At 43.7% G+C, this 16,147-nt stretch overlaps 1 protein-coding gene across 4 annotated transcripts in view; it reads right to left on the reverse strand.

The window, feature by feature from the left end:
* The window catches only part of LOC138497477 (ras-related protein Rab-10-like), a 445,392-nt gene that overhangs the window by 104,107 nt on the left and 325,138 nt on the right, over positions 1 to 16,147 (reverse strand). For all 4 annotated transcript variants that reach the window (XM_069620982.1, XM_069620981.1, XM_069620983.1 and 1 more), the window contains one exon: positions 12,864 to 12,965. In XM_069620982.1, coding sequence (XP_069477083.1) covers positions 12,864 to 12,965 — 102 coding nt within the window. The remainder of the gene's footprint in view (positions 1 to 12,863; positions 12,966 to 16,147) is intronic.

Here is a 16,147-nt window from a genome sequence, read left to right on the forward strand (position 1 = left end):
TTTCGAGATAGGAAGTATCAGAGACAGAATCGAGAAGGCTTATCAGGAGATGAGGACAAAAAGTGAATCGAGAAACAGAGGGAAAGACGATCGATCTGAAATTTCCCAATTACGAGGCAAGGAGGGAAGCCTGCTTAGCCTTGAGCATACAGCCTTGTCTTTGGACAGGCTGACTCTAAACAGGGATGATAAGGATGACAGCCATACTAGTTGGGGACAAGATATGTCAGACGAAGACAGGGAAACCTTCCGTGGGAAGGAGGGTGCTTGTGCATGCGGTCCCGAGGGGGGTTTTCCGACTGATAAAGAAGTGAGGTGGTCGGATTTAGACCAGCCTAAAGAAAGGATGCTAGAGCCTATGGCGTACCAAGAGCGGCCTAAAAGGTAGTCTCACAGTGAGACGGGAGAATCGCCACCATATGTAAGTAGACTGAGGTCATTACCGAGAAGAAGGCGATCAGGAACCATTTTCCCTACTATGGCTAGGCAGACGACGGCAGCTGATTGCGATTTTGGGATTTCACAATTTCCTTTGTTAGAAAAAGGAGGGGCCAGACCGCAGTAAATACCATGGCCCCAGATTGATAAGGACAATTTAAGATGCAAGTTGCCCAGTTTAACGTCAGGGACGGGGACATGGATCTATGAATTGGAAAAAATGACAGGAGGAAATACGTTAGCCGTAGGGGACATTAAATGTCTTCTAACAGCTATCCTTGGGGAAAAGGGCTGATGACATTTGGACAAGAGCAGGATACTCAAGTATCACAGCCCAGAACACTGCGCACGACGGAGCACTATTTCATAATTATAGAGCGGCAGTCAGGAAAGCGATTAGAGTACAATATCCTGATACGTCAGATATGGGTACAATTATGGCATGCAAGATGCAGGAAGGCGAGGATCCGCTTGCTTATATTCTGAATTGTCAGAAACAGTGGTCTTTGGAAACTCAAGAGCCTTGGGGGAAACCAATACCTGTATTCTATCATATTTTGTGCCAGGGATTGCCAGAACAGGTACAGAGACAGCTTAAGAAGTTGGTGGGTATGGAAGAGAAGCCATGGCCAGAAATCCAGCTGACCATTGCATACCATTGCCGATTGTTGCAAGAGAAAAATTGGAAGAGGGAAGATACTAGGAAGTTCGAGGAAGCCAAACTAGTGCAGAAACAGCTGTTGAAATATGCTATAGAAGGGGTGATGTTGACTAGCGGAGAAGGGCTAGGATCGCAACAGGCAGCGAGTATGCCGCATTTGAATTATCAACGGCAGTTGGGTCTAGAAGGGAACAGATTCATGCCTAGAGGCAGGGGAACAGGTTTTAGAGGAAGGGGAAGCTTTCAGAATAATCAAGGAAACTTTCAAAATAACCAAGGTGGTTATCAGAATGTGCAGAATGATAATCAAGGCATGCAGGGAGAGCAGATGAGGAGATTCCCTCCTGTGTGTTGGACATGTGGAATGACAGAACATATCGCGCTAATATGTGGGAGCCAAGGGTATGTACAGACTGGGCAATTCTCAAAAAAGGGGGGACAGCTTATCCTCCAGCATATAGCCCACAAAGTAGGGATGGGTTTGCCCAAGATCAGACAGTGTACCAAGCACAAGTACTGCAAGCACAACCGGCTTTGCAACCACAGCAAGTACCATTGAATTTGCCACAAGGGCAATCACAGCACGCACCCATGCAGATACAGCAGAGTGCAAACACTAGACAGTTGTTGACTACTAGAGTATGGGGGTGTCGCTATCACGGGTGGAAATCCTTTCACAGGTACGGGAATAAGTATGTACCCACAATAGGACAGCTCACAGGGTGACTTGATGTGTTCAGTACTATCGGTGACACCAAATCCTCAAGAGGAACCAAGGGTTGATATTATTTCTACTCAACGAAGCTGCAGAGGTGTGGGGCTTCCTACCAGCTCCATTCAAGGTAGGGGCCTCATGTCGCACTTTCGGTTATTCCTGCCACCTTGCCTGCATTTCCCTGACATGCGGGATCTACTTTGAAATAATTTTGGAAATTTTGAAAATTACCTTTCAACCTTTCAAAGGTTGTTGCAGACTACAAAGGTTGTAGCTCCCTATCCGAGCACACAGGAATCCGCAGTGAGTGTGACAGGGAGGATTCATCACGAGGAGAGCCCACCAACAGATCAGATGTGTTACATCCCCATAGCAGAACCCAGCTCAGATACTGAGGAATTAGGATCACTGCAGATTAAGGATGAATAGACTGGGTCCACACTAATGCTAGATGCATATGTCCTATTTTCAATCGCACCTGCAGAATTTACACCACACACAAAGCCATGAGGTGAAGCAAATTCTGAATCCACCTTTCAGTGGCTGAGATGTGGTTCAAAAAGAAATTGCATCTAGCTAGAATGCCCTGTATCCCCTCCTAAAGTGGGGAAAACCTGGGTTAGCTCTCTGTCCCATCGAAAATTTATAGCTTAATATGTTTTTTCTGGATGAAATAACAAATATCAGAAATAGCATTGATGCTCTGCCTAATGTTTCCGAATCCGGCCCGGTGTGTAACAATACTCAGTTGGATTTGGAAAGTTTATGCCACAAATTTACATTCAAAGCAGTTAGTATTGTGGAAATTGTTGATTTGTTAGCTAAATTGAAGTCCACCAACTTTGTGTATGATCCCATTCCTGTCTGTTTGGCTAAGCAACATGCATGTGCTCTTGTTGAGAATATACAGATGCTGGTGAATGCTTCACTATCACAGCATTGTGTTCCACTGGATTGAAAAAAATCCTATCTTACACCGCAGCTAAAGAAGTCAACTGTGGATCATAAAATGTTTTCCAATTATCGCCTAATTGCAGGCCTTTTATGGCCAGCCAAAATATTGGATAACATTCTAACTAAAGAGCTACAATGTTTCTTGGAGGACCATCATTTGTTGGATGTATACCAGTCGGGATTCAGACCAGTCCACGGAACTGAGACGGCTCTTGTGGCAGTCTGGGAGGATCTGTTGAGGGCTCCCGATGATGGGGTCATTAGCATGCTAGTCATGCTTGAACGGTCAGCAGCTTTCGACACAGTTGATTTTAAGGTTCTTCTTTCCAGGCTAATATCGGTAGCAAAGGTCTCTGATGAGGCCCTGGAGTGGTTTCGATCAATACTTACTAACCCCACACAGCAAGCCAAAATTGGCTCATGTTTTTCCCACTATCTACCAGTGGATTATCGGGTACCTCAGGGCTCTGCTTGGTCCCCCCTGTCATTCAACATTTATAGTCAATCATATTTGAAAATGTTTTGGGAGTTTGGGCTGTGTTATCACTCCTACACTGATGACACCCAAATTTATGTACGGCTTGGACAACCCTGTGAGGACATGGACCAAGTTTTACCATGTGCGAAAAAAATGCAAACCTGGATGTTGGATAATAAACTCCAGCTGAATCCAACTAAAACAGAACTTATTGTTTTTGGCCCAAAACGGAAAGTGGCTAATATGCTTCAAACCATTCCCTGTCCACTTCCGGTTGGTGCTCCGACAAAGTTTTCTGACAAAGTACAGAATCTTGGTTGCATTCGGCAATCCAATCTAGACTGCAATTTGTATGTTAATCAGACAATCAAATCTGTATATTACCAACTGCAATTGATTAAGCTTCTTCTGCCTCTTATAGCAGAGAAACGTCATTCAATAGTGGTTGGTATATTGACAAATTCCAAATCGGATTATTGTAATGCACTCCTTATGGGTGTTCAAAAATTCAAAATACAAAGATTGCAGGTGGCACAGCGAATTCTGTGCCTGGTATTTAGAGGCATGCATGGCCTGGCCCCCACATACTTAGTGTCTAAAATCCAACGTCAGCAGCTTACCCGATTACTTTGATCAGTCGGGCAAAATTTGCTGGCTGTCCCTTTTACCAAAATGACAACCTGGGGTGATAGGCGCTTCCCTTCCTTTGGTCCTCGTTCTTGGAATTCTTTACCCAAGTACCTTCGACAGATCAAATCTCTATCCGGTAAACTGGTAAGATCGCTCAGCAGGTTCGAATCTCGGCAAGGTTAACTCAGCCTTTCATCCTTCCAAGGTCAATAAATGAGTACCAATTTTGGTTGGGGGATATTGTATGTAAATATGTGCTCTGTAAAGCGCTTTTGATTAAGGCGCTATATAAATAAACACATAATTATCATCATCATTATCCGTGTTCAGTAGGAAACTAAAAACCTATCTTTTTATTTAATTTGTCTCGCTAAATTTAGGATAGCATAATGATGCAAACTACTGATTTTATTAACATTTGCGCTTAGATGCACTTGTGCTTGGACCATATTCAAGGGGTATGCACGTTATAAATGTTACAATCAAAAATCGAATCAAATCTACAAAGGTAAGGCCCTGAGAGGCCGTCAATGAAGATTTTCCTGGGTTCACAGATAAGCCCCAAAAAAAGGAGGTCTAGAAGAAGGTGAAGTGACCTGGGCTTTGCCTTTGGACTGGAGGCCCGTACCAGTCTGTAGTCCAGCTAATGGTATTGTTGTTTGCCTTAGAGTCTGAGGTGAGCTGCTACTATTGCTATCTTAATGGTAAACACCCATGTGCCTGTATTCAAACAAGAAGACAGAACTCAGTACTCTAGTTTCATGACACTCTGGGAAAAGGAGAGGAAGCCACTTGTGGGATCCCAGATGGGAATATGGAGATAAGCGTTTCTCAAACTCACTCCGCAGAGCCAATTCCCCAGAAAAATAATGGATCAGATCTCTCTAAGAGTGATCCTCTTGAACCTCTCTATAGGGAGGGAAAGGTTCAACAAAGAAAGATCCAGGATGACGCGTAGGTCTGCCTGTTTCTGGTTTGACTCTCTGAACAGCCTGGAAAAGAATACAAATCCCTCTCTAGAAGAGCTGGACCAGTACTATCAGGTATAGTAATTTCAGAATCCCCTTAGACAGCATCAGGGTGAATAACTGAATAAGGGAAGCAAATGGGGGAAGTGGCAAACTGTATCCCCATCTCGCCACAGAGAGGATCCAAACAATCACTCTCCATGTCTCGAGGTGAAGGAAGATCGCGATTACCTTATTACATCAGATCATTGGATCAAGGATTAGTGCCTCAGATGCTTAAATACACCACACTGACTCTTCTTCTAAAAAAATCTAATTTGGATCCCTTGGTCCCCCAGAACTACCGCCCTATTGCTGGTATCCCCTGCCAAGGGAAGCTATTGGAGAAAGTGGTGACTCAACAACTACAGGCGTTTGTTGAAGAGGAATCACTTTTGGATCCCTTGCAGTCTGGGTTCCGTCCAAAATTTGGCACGTAGACGGCTCTGCTAACAGTCTATGACGAACTGTTGAAGGTGGCTGGTCAGGGCAAGCTCTCACTTTTAGTGATGCTTGACCCGTCAGCTGCCTTTGATCTGCTCAATCAAGAGATGCTTTTGGATAGATTGAGGACGGTCGGGAGATTTTCAGGGCAGGCCATTCGGTGGTTCAGGTCTTTTTTGGAGAGGCGTCAACAATGCGTCAGACTGGGTGCCTTTACATCAATCCCTAGTACGGTGGATTATGGGGTCCCACAGGGGTCTTCATTGTCGTCACTCCTTTTTAACTTGTATCTCCGACTGGTCATGGAGACTAAACTCATTTTTTTGAGTAAAAGCCATGTGGTTGGCTTAAATGAGGCGATAGATTGGAATTTTTAATCCAGAATACTCTCACTGACTGAGTTCCAGCCTGATATTCAGATTGATGGCTTGTTTGGCCTCTTTGAAGGTCACCATCTTGTTCCCCCCTGATACATGACCGGAATGTGTTTTTTGACACATGTTTCAGCTTTCCAGGTCTGATAGGATTGATTATGTTTATATCCAATTGTATTCTGCATGAGTTCTCTTGTGCAAATATTTGTATCCATCTCATGTTGTTGTTTTTTTCCTGTCCTCAGCTTGTTATCTTTTTCCCGTCCTCTGCCTGTCTTTTCCTGACACTCGCGGGCCTTCTATCTACACAATCGAGGTGAATGTTTACTTTGACCAGCGGGATTTTGCTGGTTGACTAGCTGGCCGTGCCCCCTTTGAGCTTGTTGGGGGCGTGCCTCGCTGGTTCGGCTCGCGTTACGTGCGAGTCACGTGCGAGTCACATGACAACACGGGGAGGGCTTTTAAATCGGATCCCTTGAGCCGGACTGGTGGATATGCCGGTAGATCGGATTCACGCGGCCACCCCGGTTGTTTGTCGGAAGAAAGTCACTGAGGTAAGAGGGGTTTCTGGGATAGTCCCCTTGAAATTCCGCTTCATGGGCAAGACATTCCCGCCCAAGTGCGGTTATTATGTTATATTTTTTTGTCGGAAGAAAGTCACTGAGGTAAGAGGGGTTTCAGGGATAGTTCCCTTTGAAATTCCGCTTCATGCGCAAGACATTCCCGCCTAAGTGCGGTTATTATGTTATATTTTTTCTGACTCTGCAGCTGTTGAGATTTGTAGACAGAGGGCATTTGGTATATTCTCGCAGCTCCCATACGTGTGATCTGTTTCATGTTCAAGACCATTTAGTGGTGAACGTGTACATGGGAGCCAGGTCGAGTTCATGTGTGCATATAATTATGACACGCTTCATGTATTAGGCATTTTAAGCATATACGTGATTCTAGTCCTTGTAATTTTATGGGACACTTTACAGATCAACTATGGTTTTCTGATCCATTTCTCTCTGCGGTTCTCTCCTTTCTGTCCCAGAATTCGGTACTTTTACTGTCACGACTAACTTTGTTGCCGTGGTCTATACTACTGAATCAGAAGTGTCCTGTCGTGACACGGTCGAGACTCATGCAGAGACTGGAAAGAGTTTGATTTCTCTACATAGGTGAGCTTGTTGCCCGTTAGGATGCTTGTGCACAAAGGAAGTGTATGGTGTGTACTGGCATTTTTGACGGGGATCATTTTTATTCATTTGCCCTCCAGATATTACACTAATATGGAAGGCTGTCCGTGTTGATCTCTATGGATTCCCATAGTGTATGGCTTCTCATTTTGTTTTTCGCCTCCGTGTTTACAGACAGGTATCAAGTTGCCACCACTCATGTACTGAGCACAGGTTGAGGCTTTTTCTTCTAAAAAATCGGTGTCTGGACGCCGGGTGATTTCTTGGTGACGCGGTGCCCCCAACAGTGTGCTCTTGTGAATTACCCCCGTTTGGGTTCTCCCGCCACAAAATTAGAGGAGACGCAATGTAAGTGTTTTCTAAATAATTACTCTCACTGTGGGATCTCTTTCATCCCGTGGGGTCCTGGTTATGCCTACTTTCGGGTAACATGAGGTCTCACTCCTCGGTGAGGTATTACTTGGTTGATTTTGAGTGTCTAAGAGGTGCCACGAGGTGTTGGTGATGGTGGATAGATTTTAGAGGCACCAATTTATTATGGTGTCTTCTACCGGTTTGTGGATTACGGTCCGCTTTCTGTTTCCTTAGTTGAAGAGAGTTGAAAGGTATTAATAACCTAATCTACGCCACGTTTACTGAAAATACGATGGCAGTAATGGTCAATCATGAAATTCAAGCATTTTAGCTTGATTGACTCAGTGTTCTTTTGTTTGTATCTAGGTGTGCTCTGTTGGTGTATTCTACATATTTCTTTTTTCTACATCTACACTCCATCTGACTCCGCTGGACCATAGTGCCCCTGAAGAATTTCTGTTTACTGGATGTTATACAGAAAGAAACATGTCGGGTTGGGGATGTTTTGTTATTTGTGAGCAAGATTAGAAGTCAAATCCACCCGAGCCAGTAAAGTTCATAATAACATGGAATAGGCTCTTAGGTGTTAAATTTATGGTTCATACTAATAATGGATTAGATATTGTATAATAATGTTTTAGATTGTTTGAAGTTTTACTGAGGATAAATTGTTTTAACATGGTATGGATTGTGAATGATTTTCTGAATGACTTGTGTATGTATGTGGTATGGTTGTAGTGTGGTTGGATGTGATTTATGGATGGGAATGTTGTATCAGGTCAGTCCGATAATGAATTGGAGGGATTGATCTACATGAAATATTGTTGATACTAATGTTGTTGTATGTTTTTTACTAAAATATGACTTTTTCTAGTGATTTATTTAATAAATGTTAATAAATAATAAACACTTAATTGTTTGAGCGTCTACTCGGTTGAATTTAATCGTTTCACCTCAGAGTTGTTATATCATGATAGACGCATGTGCTTCACGGTTGTTTTGTGTACTCAGTATTTAGTATGAGTATGTTGGTTTTGTTACTACACCAACTGTGCCCACCTGAACACTTTACTACTCTGACCTTTTATGTTAATTTTGAGTATGTTCTATCCAGGCCAGGTCACAGTATTTGGATATTCCTGGTATCCCCTGTTACTCTAGTTTTTGGTCCCACAGGGGTCTTCATTGTCGTCACTCCTTTTTAACTTGTATCTCCGACTGGTCATGGAAATTCTGTGACGTCATGGAATTAGTTTTCAGTCTTATGCAGACGATACTCAGATTTCTATTACAATTGACAAGGGTAGGGAAACCTTTGCTAAAATCAGTGAATGTCTTCAGGAGATTAGCAAGGGGATGGCCTCTAATCAACTGCAAATGAAAGCTACCAAGACAGAGATTTTTCTGTTTGGCCCAGAGTATCTTGCGCCCAATATAAAAAATCAGCCACTCCCGAAGTTATTGGGAGCTGAACTCAAATTTTCCACTAAAGTTAAAAACCTTGGCTGCATCTGGCAGGATAACGTGAGTTGTGAAAGCAATTTTGTACTCCCTGAGACTTCTACAGCAAACTTTTCCGTACATTCCGGAAGAAGATCATGCACAGGTAGTGGGAGCACTCACAAATGCCCACTTGGACTATTGTAATAGTCAATTGGTGGGCATTCCAAAAAAACAACTCAGTAGACTGCAAAGAGCGCAGAATGCAGCGGTTAGGCTGATTTACAGACTAAACAAAATGTTGCATGTTTCTCCCTCTCGCCGTCTTCTTCACTGGTTATCAGTTGAACACTGGATATAACATTTAAAATAGCTTGTCTGGTCTTTAAGTGCATGAATAATATGGCACCTGATTACCTCAAGGACAAGCTTAGGTATTACCAACCATCCAGATGTCTACGCTCAAGCGACCAAGCACTGGTAATTATCCCCTCATTTATATTTTTGTCCAGAGGAGATTCTCTGTGTATGGTCCTAGACTATGGAACAGTTTACCCAGGGAAATTAGGATCTTGGATTCCCTGCTCAAGTTCCGTAACGCTCTAAAAACGTTCTTGTTTAAATAAAGTTTTAGCTATCTGGGGCCGGTTAGAAATTTCACATTGGTATAGAATATGGTTATGAATACAACTCTTGCAATTTATCCTTAGTAAATGTCATCTGCAGCATTATACGGTTTGGTCAGTCTCGAGCGCGTTACAAATTCCTCAAATCAAATCAAATGCAATCACTGCAACGCCCACTTTAACTAAATTTTTATAACTAATTTTAGCCCATTTCATCAGAAATATAGATGGGGTTAGGGTATTATTAAACGTGGGAGGATATGGTGGGGTGATGCAAAGGGTCATCCCCTGCATTTATTTTCAATGAAATGTGTACAAATGTGAGGAAAAGAATATTCGATGATGTAGGCTTTGCAGTGATTTTTTCAATGTAATCACGTAAATCGGGAAGATAAAATGGGTTGACATGTGGACAAACATGCTTGCAATTGTTTGGGCTTGGGGTCTGTAGTGGAGGAAGTGGAGCTCTGGAAAACCCCTTAGGTGTTGGGTCCTCGGTTTTCTGCTCTGGGTCAATATGGAGTAGTGAGCTTGCATTGCATGCTGCTCTTTGAATCCCTTGAAACATCAAAATGACCTGGAACATGACTGAGTTCTCAGGGAAGACTGAAAGGGCTTTGGAGAAGCTTTTGTGGAAACTGCCAAAGACGTGGCAGTCTGAATTTGTATCTTATTTCTTGTGAGCTCTTAGTCAGCAGAAACAAATCAAAACATTGATTTTGTTGAGTGGTACATCTAAGATCTTTTCTTGTAGAGTAGGTTACATTTTATGGCCCTCATTAGCTTTACAATGTACATAAACACCACACTAGCATCCGTCTGGTGGCCGTGTTATTGTCGGCCATGACCTTGTACAAAATTCTACACTACTTGAAAAGCCAGCATTGAACATCTCCTGTCTGTCACGAGTCAAGAACATTTCAAAATCTCTTGCCACAGTTTCCGATTGGCTGTGGCACAAGGTGCGTCCACATTAGCCTGCCTTAAGTGCAAGGACGAATTTTGTTAACTCTTTCCTATATTGTCCAACATCGTACCACCCTTAACAAGGACAGAGGAAGCCCTACTACCGGCTGAAATCTCGGAATACAGCATGGCAAAGGCGCACACAGAAGAAAACAGTTGGGTGTACAAATGCAGTCAGCGCTCCTCAGAAAGGTGAGGGTGATGGCTAATATCTAGTCTCCTTTTGAGTTTTTCACCACCAGAGTTTTCTTTCTTCGTTTCAGGACCTCGGCCAACATATCCTTCTGAATGGGGAGCCTGAGAGCTCTGAACCTCTCAAAGCCAACACACTTGATTCAGTTGGGCTAGATCTTGTTCTGGCTTTCCGGGAACTCTAGTTATCCAGACACCTTCCAATGTTATGTGCATGCCATGGAGGAAAGCTCATCCTCCATGGCGACACCCTCATTGGTATCACCAGAGATGGAGGGGGTGGGTGCAGTGGAGCCTGAGGGATAGGCAAAGGAGGCCCTGGTGGAAGAAGAATCCTGTTGGCCCCAGAGCAGGTTGGATATGTGTTGATGAACCAGAGAAGGGACAAGGCCCCAGGGAGAGGCAATAGTCACCAACATGTGGTTCATACCAGAACAGAATTACAGACTTATGTGCTCCCAAGTACAATTGGTTCTGCCTATGAGTTCATTTCAAGAGGAACGTCGTCCAACTCTATTACATGGCCCTATCAAAATAAAAATCTCATCTATGTCAATGTCTTGAGAAACTTTGGAAGGAGGGCTTCTTCTATCTATGGTGTTATTCCTGATTAGAGGAGACACTACAGAAATAGCTCTGGAATGCACACCTAATGGTAACAGTCACTGCAGGATGCTGCCAGGGCCATAGGCACTGCAAGGATGAAAGGTACTGGAGGGGGCCGTGGAAGCATTGCCTTTATAATGTCCTTAAAGTAACATCTGAGTTTCAGGTTGGAATAAAAAAATCGATATATATCTTCAGACGGTGGCTATGGCACCTGAGGAGTATGATGCTGGGAACACCGGCTGCCAGGAAGGGCCTCTTATGCCGAAATGTTGAGGTTCTGGATAAACCAGCGATGAAGGAGATGCAGCAACATTTTGTGTCGGAGGTAAATGCATCCACAAGAGTGCGGACCATTGCACACTGGGAGCGAAAAGGCCCCTACCCAGGGAAATACTAGCGTGAAACTCCCTTGTGCCCACAACTGCAGAAGGGCCTGGGTGTCCCTGTGTCACAGGGTTTGGGGTGTGGATGTGTTCACTTTCTGGTCTTTCAATGTCTTGTCCACCATTTTGAGGACCAGGGCATAGTGTTCTTTACTGAACTGTGGCCTAAGCACTAAGAGAGAGGAAGAGAATACAGCAGACAGTATTCTGGAAAGCTCAGTGCCATCACCAGATAACAGTAAGGGTCTAAGACTCATGGAGTGACCCCTCTTAGCATAATGACCTTTATTAGCCCCCTTTTATAGGAACCCCAGAGGTACTCCCGAACATAGCCCCAGATTGGAGAACATCAGGCCCAGACACAATATAAGTCCAGATACAAGGATCCTCAGGGTCAAATCCAGAATTAGCCCTTTTTCAGATAAACCTGTGGCTGCCTTAGTCTTACCCACAGAACAGAGAACCTCAGGTTTTCCTCAAGGCATGGCATACGCATAACTAGAACCATCAGGATCCCTTCCAGAACTGGAGAACCTCAGAAAGGGTTAAAAGACAATTCACTTGGCTCCGATACTGAGGAGGAGGATGTTAAAATAGTTCCTCCCATCACTCAAGCCACCGACTGAGTGACTGAACTAAGAGTGTTGCAGCACTACCATTTTGATTGGTGCTCTGGACCCAAACAGTACAGGCACAGAGAGTGAGTGTCTGCTGCTGGGACTTACCTGCCACAAATGAAGGAACAAGGAAAATGGTTTTGCTTGGTATAAGCGGAAGGTGAACTTTCAGCACCATTTTACTACTCCGGACGAGGGGCCAGAGGGAAAAATAAAAGGAATTAAAAATAAGAGGGAAAAAGAAAGTGGAAACATAGCAGTGCATACTGATGGCTACAGCAGACAAACCCCCCTCACCCCCAGCATGGCAAACAATATCGGTGGGGGTGGTGCCTGGAGTGAAGCAGCCAGGTGCGTGTTCACACATAGCCATGCTAGTCATTCAAAGAGTGGGAATTTCAATATTTTTTGCTGGAAAAAAAATTGAACCTGTCCCATCCCCTTCAGACTATCTGCCACAAGCATGGAGGTAGTGGAACGGAATGCACAAGTACTGCATTGAATTCATGCTCACACATTGGAAACAATGAAGTCTACATCCAACTTGCTGCGGACCAAGCCTTACCAACCACTTTTTAGTAACCATGCTCAGCAATAAAAGTAATTTGATCAGGCCTGACTATTTCACCACAATACAAAGGTATGGCAATGCAAAAGTCTTTCTGAAGAGGTCCCTCCATCAGCTGCTGACAGTGGAATATTAATGTTTCAGTTATCAGAAAATGATAATTTTTATGAATGCCTATCTTTTACTCTTTTTACTCTACAGGGGTAATGCAATAAATATACTTTACCTTGCTTAGTATTGACTTAGCCAACAGAACAAACGCATTGTCAATATTTAGATTTTCTTTGGCACTTGTCTCAAGAAATGGTATCCCATACTCCCAGGCAAGCTGTAAAAAAGAAAAGAAAAACATTAAGGGACCTTTGGTTAATTTAAACTACGAAAGATTAAAAGTACTTGGCCAGGCAAAACCTATACACAGACACAATGGTTATGAAAGAAGCAAATGTCCTTTCATAAACATACATGAATATGGCATGTGCATTCCAGAGCTATTTCTGTAGTGTCTCCTCTAATCAGGAATCACACTGTAGATAGAAGAAGCCTTCCTGCCAAAGATTCTCAAGACATTGATATAGATGAGATTTTTATTTTGGTAGGGCCATATAATAGAGTTGGACAACGTTCCTCTTCAAATGAACTCGTATGTAGAACCATTTGTACTTGGGAGGACATAAGCCTGTAGTTCTGTTCATCCACCGGGCTGGAGAATCACAGTAACAGACAAAAAAAGTATCACCATTTTTTTCAAGATGGAATCTCCCTATGGGAGGGAAAATGATCCTCTGACTCGAGTCCAGTGTAGCAGATCTGCTGAGTTGGGATTAGTGTCAATTTGGACTTCGAAACTGAACGGGACAAGTGTAGAAAGCAGGGTGTTGCTAGTCATTCAGTGAATTCATGGTCACTCATCCAGCCAAATGTCCAGGTAAATATGAATCCCGCCCTGCCACAAGATGGGGGCTGCATCAGAATTATATAATGGAGCAGATTCAGGAAGCTGTGCTTCGGTCAGAGGGAAAAGCCTGGCAAAACGTTGGGAAGCATTGAACAGGCCAAATCAGAATGAGCTGAGCCAATCCCCCAACTGCAAGGAGAAAAGGACCTTTACATCCTCGCGATGAGAGGTGTCAGGGATGAAGGATGACAGTGAAGAACCTGAGGAAATAACTTGGAAGTCTGTGCCAGAAGGACTAAGAGTCATATCGACCACCTTGCAGACCTCTTCCTCCAACGGGATGGCATATGGTGACAGGTGAATGGTGAAGAAGGATGTGAGGGGAGGCTGGTGCAAAGGTGACAGTAGCCTTGTCCCACCAAGTCAAAAGCCAAAGGCCTTTTGAAATCTTTCTACATCTGTCAAAAAAGGTGATAATCTCATAAAGGAGGTTGTAAGGAACTGCAAGGGAGGCGGTGGATAAATAGCAGAGAGGAGGTTGGAGGAAGTATCAGGAAGAAGATAGAAAGAAGCACTAAAAGGTGGCTAGAGAATGAAGGGGTGAAGATGGAGGAGAGAGAGAGAGCACTACACAGGAGGTTGGGAGCAAGAACATATCAGGACTTGGAAGGAGTGTGAGTGAAAGAGAAGGAGAACCAAGAGGGTATGAATGTAACTGAAAGGAAAAGGAATGAGGAAGGGGAGAAACATCACACAGGAGGGCACAAGGAACATCATAGCAAAAGGGGGAAGGAAGCTTCGAGAATAGGGAGAAAGCCCTACAAAATAAGTTGCCTCTCAGTAATGTTCTTTCTGGCGAGTAGCCCTTCCTGTAACCCATTGCTCTTCTTAGATATTCTTTCTGCAGTGCCAGCTGACTTCAGAAACATTTTTAACCAACAGGCGCTCCACATTGGGTAAACCCAGTATTGTTGCACGCCCGATGCGATGTCGGGTCAGTATATATGTTGTTGCCATGCCCCATGACTTCAAGTCCACCTTTCCTCTAGCATTCAGCAGCTGAGTGACCGAAAATAAATATATATATATATATTCAGTGAAAAAACTTTGTTAATGGGACGTTATGGTTAAGTTGCGTTACTAAAAACCTAAATTCACATGTGATGTCATCAGTGATGTCATCAATCATATCTGTAATGTCATGGGTGTTATTCTTAGCAGTGCACGGTGGTGGTGCGAGTTATGGTTGCTTAGCTTACCATAACTGGCGAATTTCAGGGGGTTTTCGGTTTTACTTGGAACCATAACATCCCTTTAACAAAGTTTTTTCACTGAATTTCATAGGTTTTTAGTAGCGCAACTTAACCATAATATCTACGAACGTCTGACTTCATTGCAGACCTTCCAGAGAGTGCCACATGACCATATGCTGGCGCGCGGCATGATGACGTGTCCGAGATCCCGTACGCACTTCACGATAAGATCTGTGCTGCGCAGACAGTTCGGAACTGCATTTTCTACTTATCTAGCAACTTTCAACTTCAAAATTTCCCTTGCACAGCTCCAACACCTATTCCTACTCATCCATTAACAATCTAGTACACAATACATACTTTTAGCAAAACTGCTATTTATCTTAAAATGGCATCAGCTAAAGCAATCCCTCCTCCCCAAGTGACACCACCACTGCTGTAATCAAAGAGCATGAGAAACACTGCCCCCTACCTTAGAAATAACACATGCGCAACAATTTCCCCTGTCCACCTGCCCCTCCATATTAGTGTTTGGTGCCTCTTCACTCATTTCCCTCCCCACCTTTCGTTCTTAGCTCTCCTGCCCAAAAAAACAAAAAACCATCCAAAAACGACAAAGAAATGTTCCTTTCGGAACCACCTTGCACAGTTAAAAAATAGAACTAAAAAAAAACGTATAGACTCCATCTACTTTATATTTCTATTTACTCAATAAGATTTTCCAACATTCCATTTGCATTTTGTGTTATACTAATGGCAATATTGGGGCGTTCATCCTCCGTTCCAGGGACTGAAATGATGGATACCGGCCCAGCAGCCCAAGTTATCAGCCCAAGCGAAGCGAGGGTGGATAACAAGGTCTCTGGACCATTATCCCACCATTCCAGCGCGTGAAATGGTGGGTGAAGACCATTAGCAGCCTAGGTTCCCAAAGCGGGAACCCGTGGTACTAAAAAAAAAAAAGAGGATTTTTCGTCCTACACGCCATCCCGGTATAGGAAGGAAAATCCTTTTCCAAGATGGACCCCATGTAAAGGGAAGGCGGGGGTTCCATACAGGGCCCCTCTTTGCTTTCCATGGCAGCCTGCAGAAGGCAAAAAGAACACCCTATGACCATATTACCACAAGCACATTTTTCTTCCCTTTCAAATCTATCCTAATTTCGAATAACTTCACCACAAAGCCAGTCCCAGGTGGACATGACCACCTTAATCCTATGTTTTGTCCCTTCTGGTCATGGCCAGTACGGACAGATTGTCTGGATCATGACCTTATATCATAAACCGGATATTCTGGCCACTGCCCATGGCCACAGGCTACCCCTCAGTCACTAAAGCTATACCGCAATTTTTTTTAACT

The sequence above is a fragment of the Ambystoma mexicanum genome, chromosome 5q (assembly GCF_040938575.1).
Source record: "Ambystoma mexicanum isolate Mex_15411 chromosome 5q, UKY_AmexF1_1, whole genome shotgun sequence".
In the NCBI taxonomy this organism is placed as follows: Eukaryota; Metazoa; Chordata; class Amphibia; order Caudata; family Ambystomatidae; genus Ambystoma; species Ambystoma mexicanum.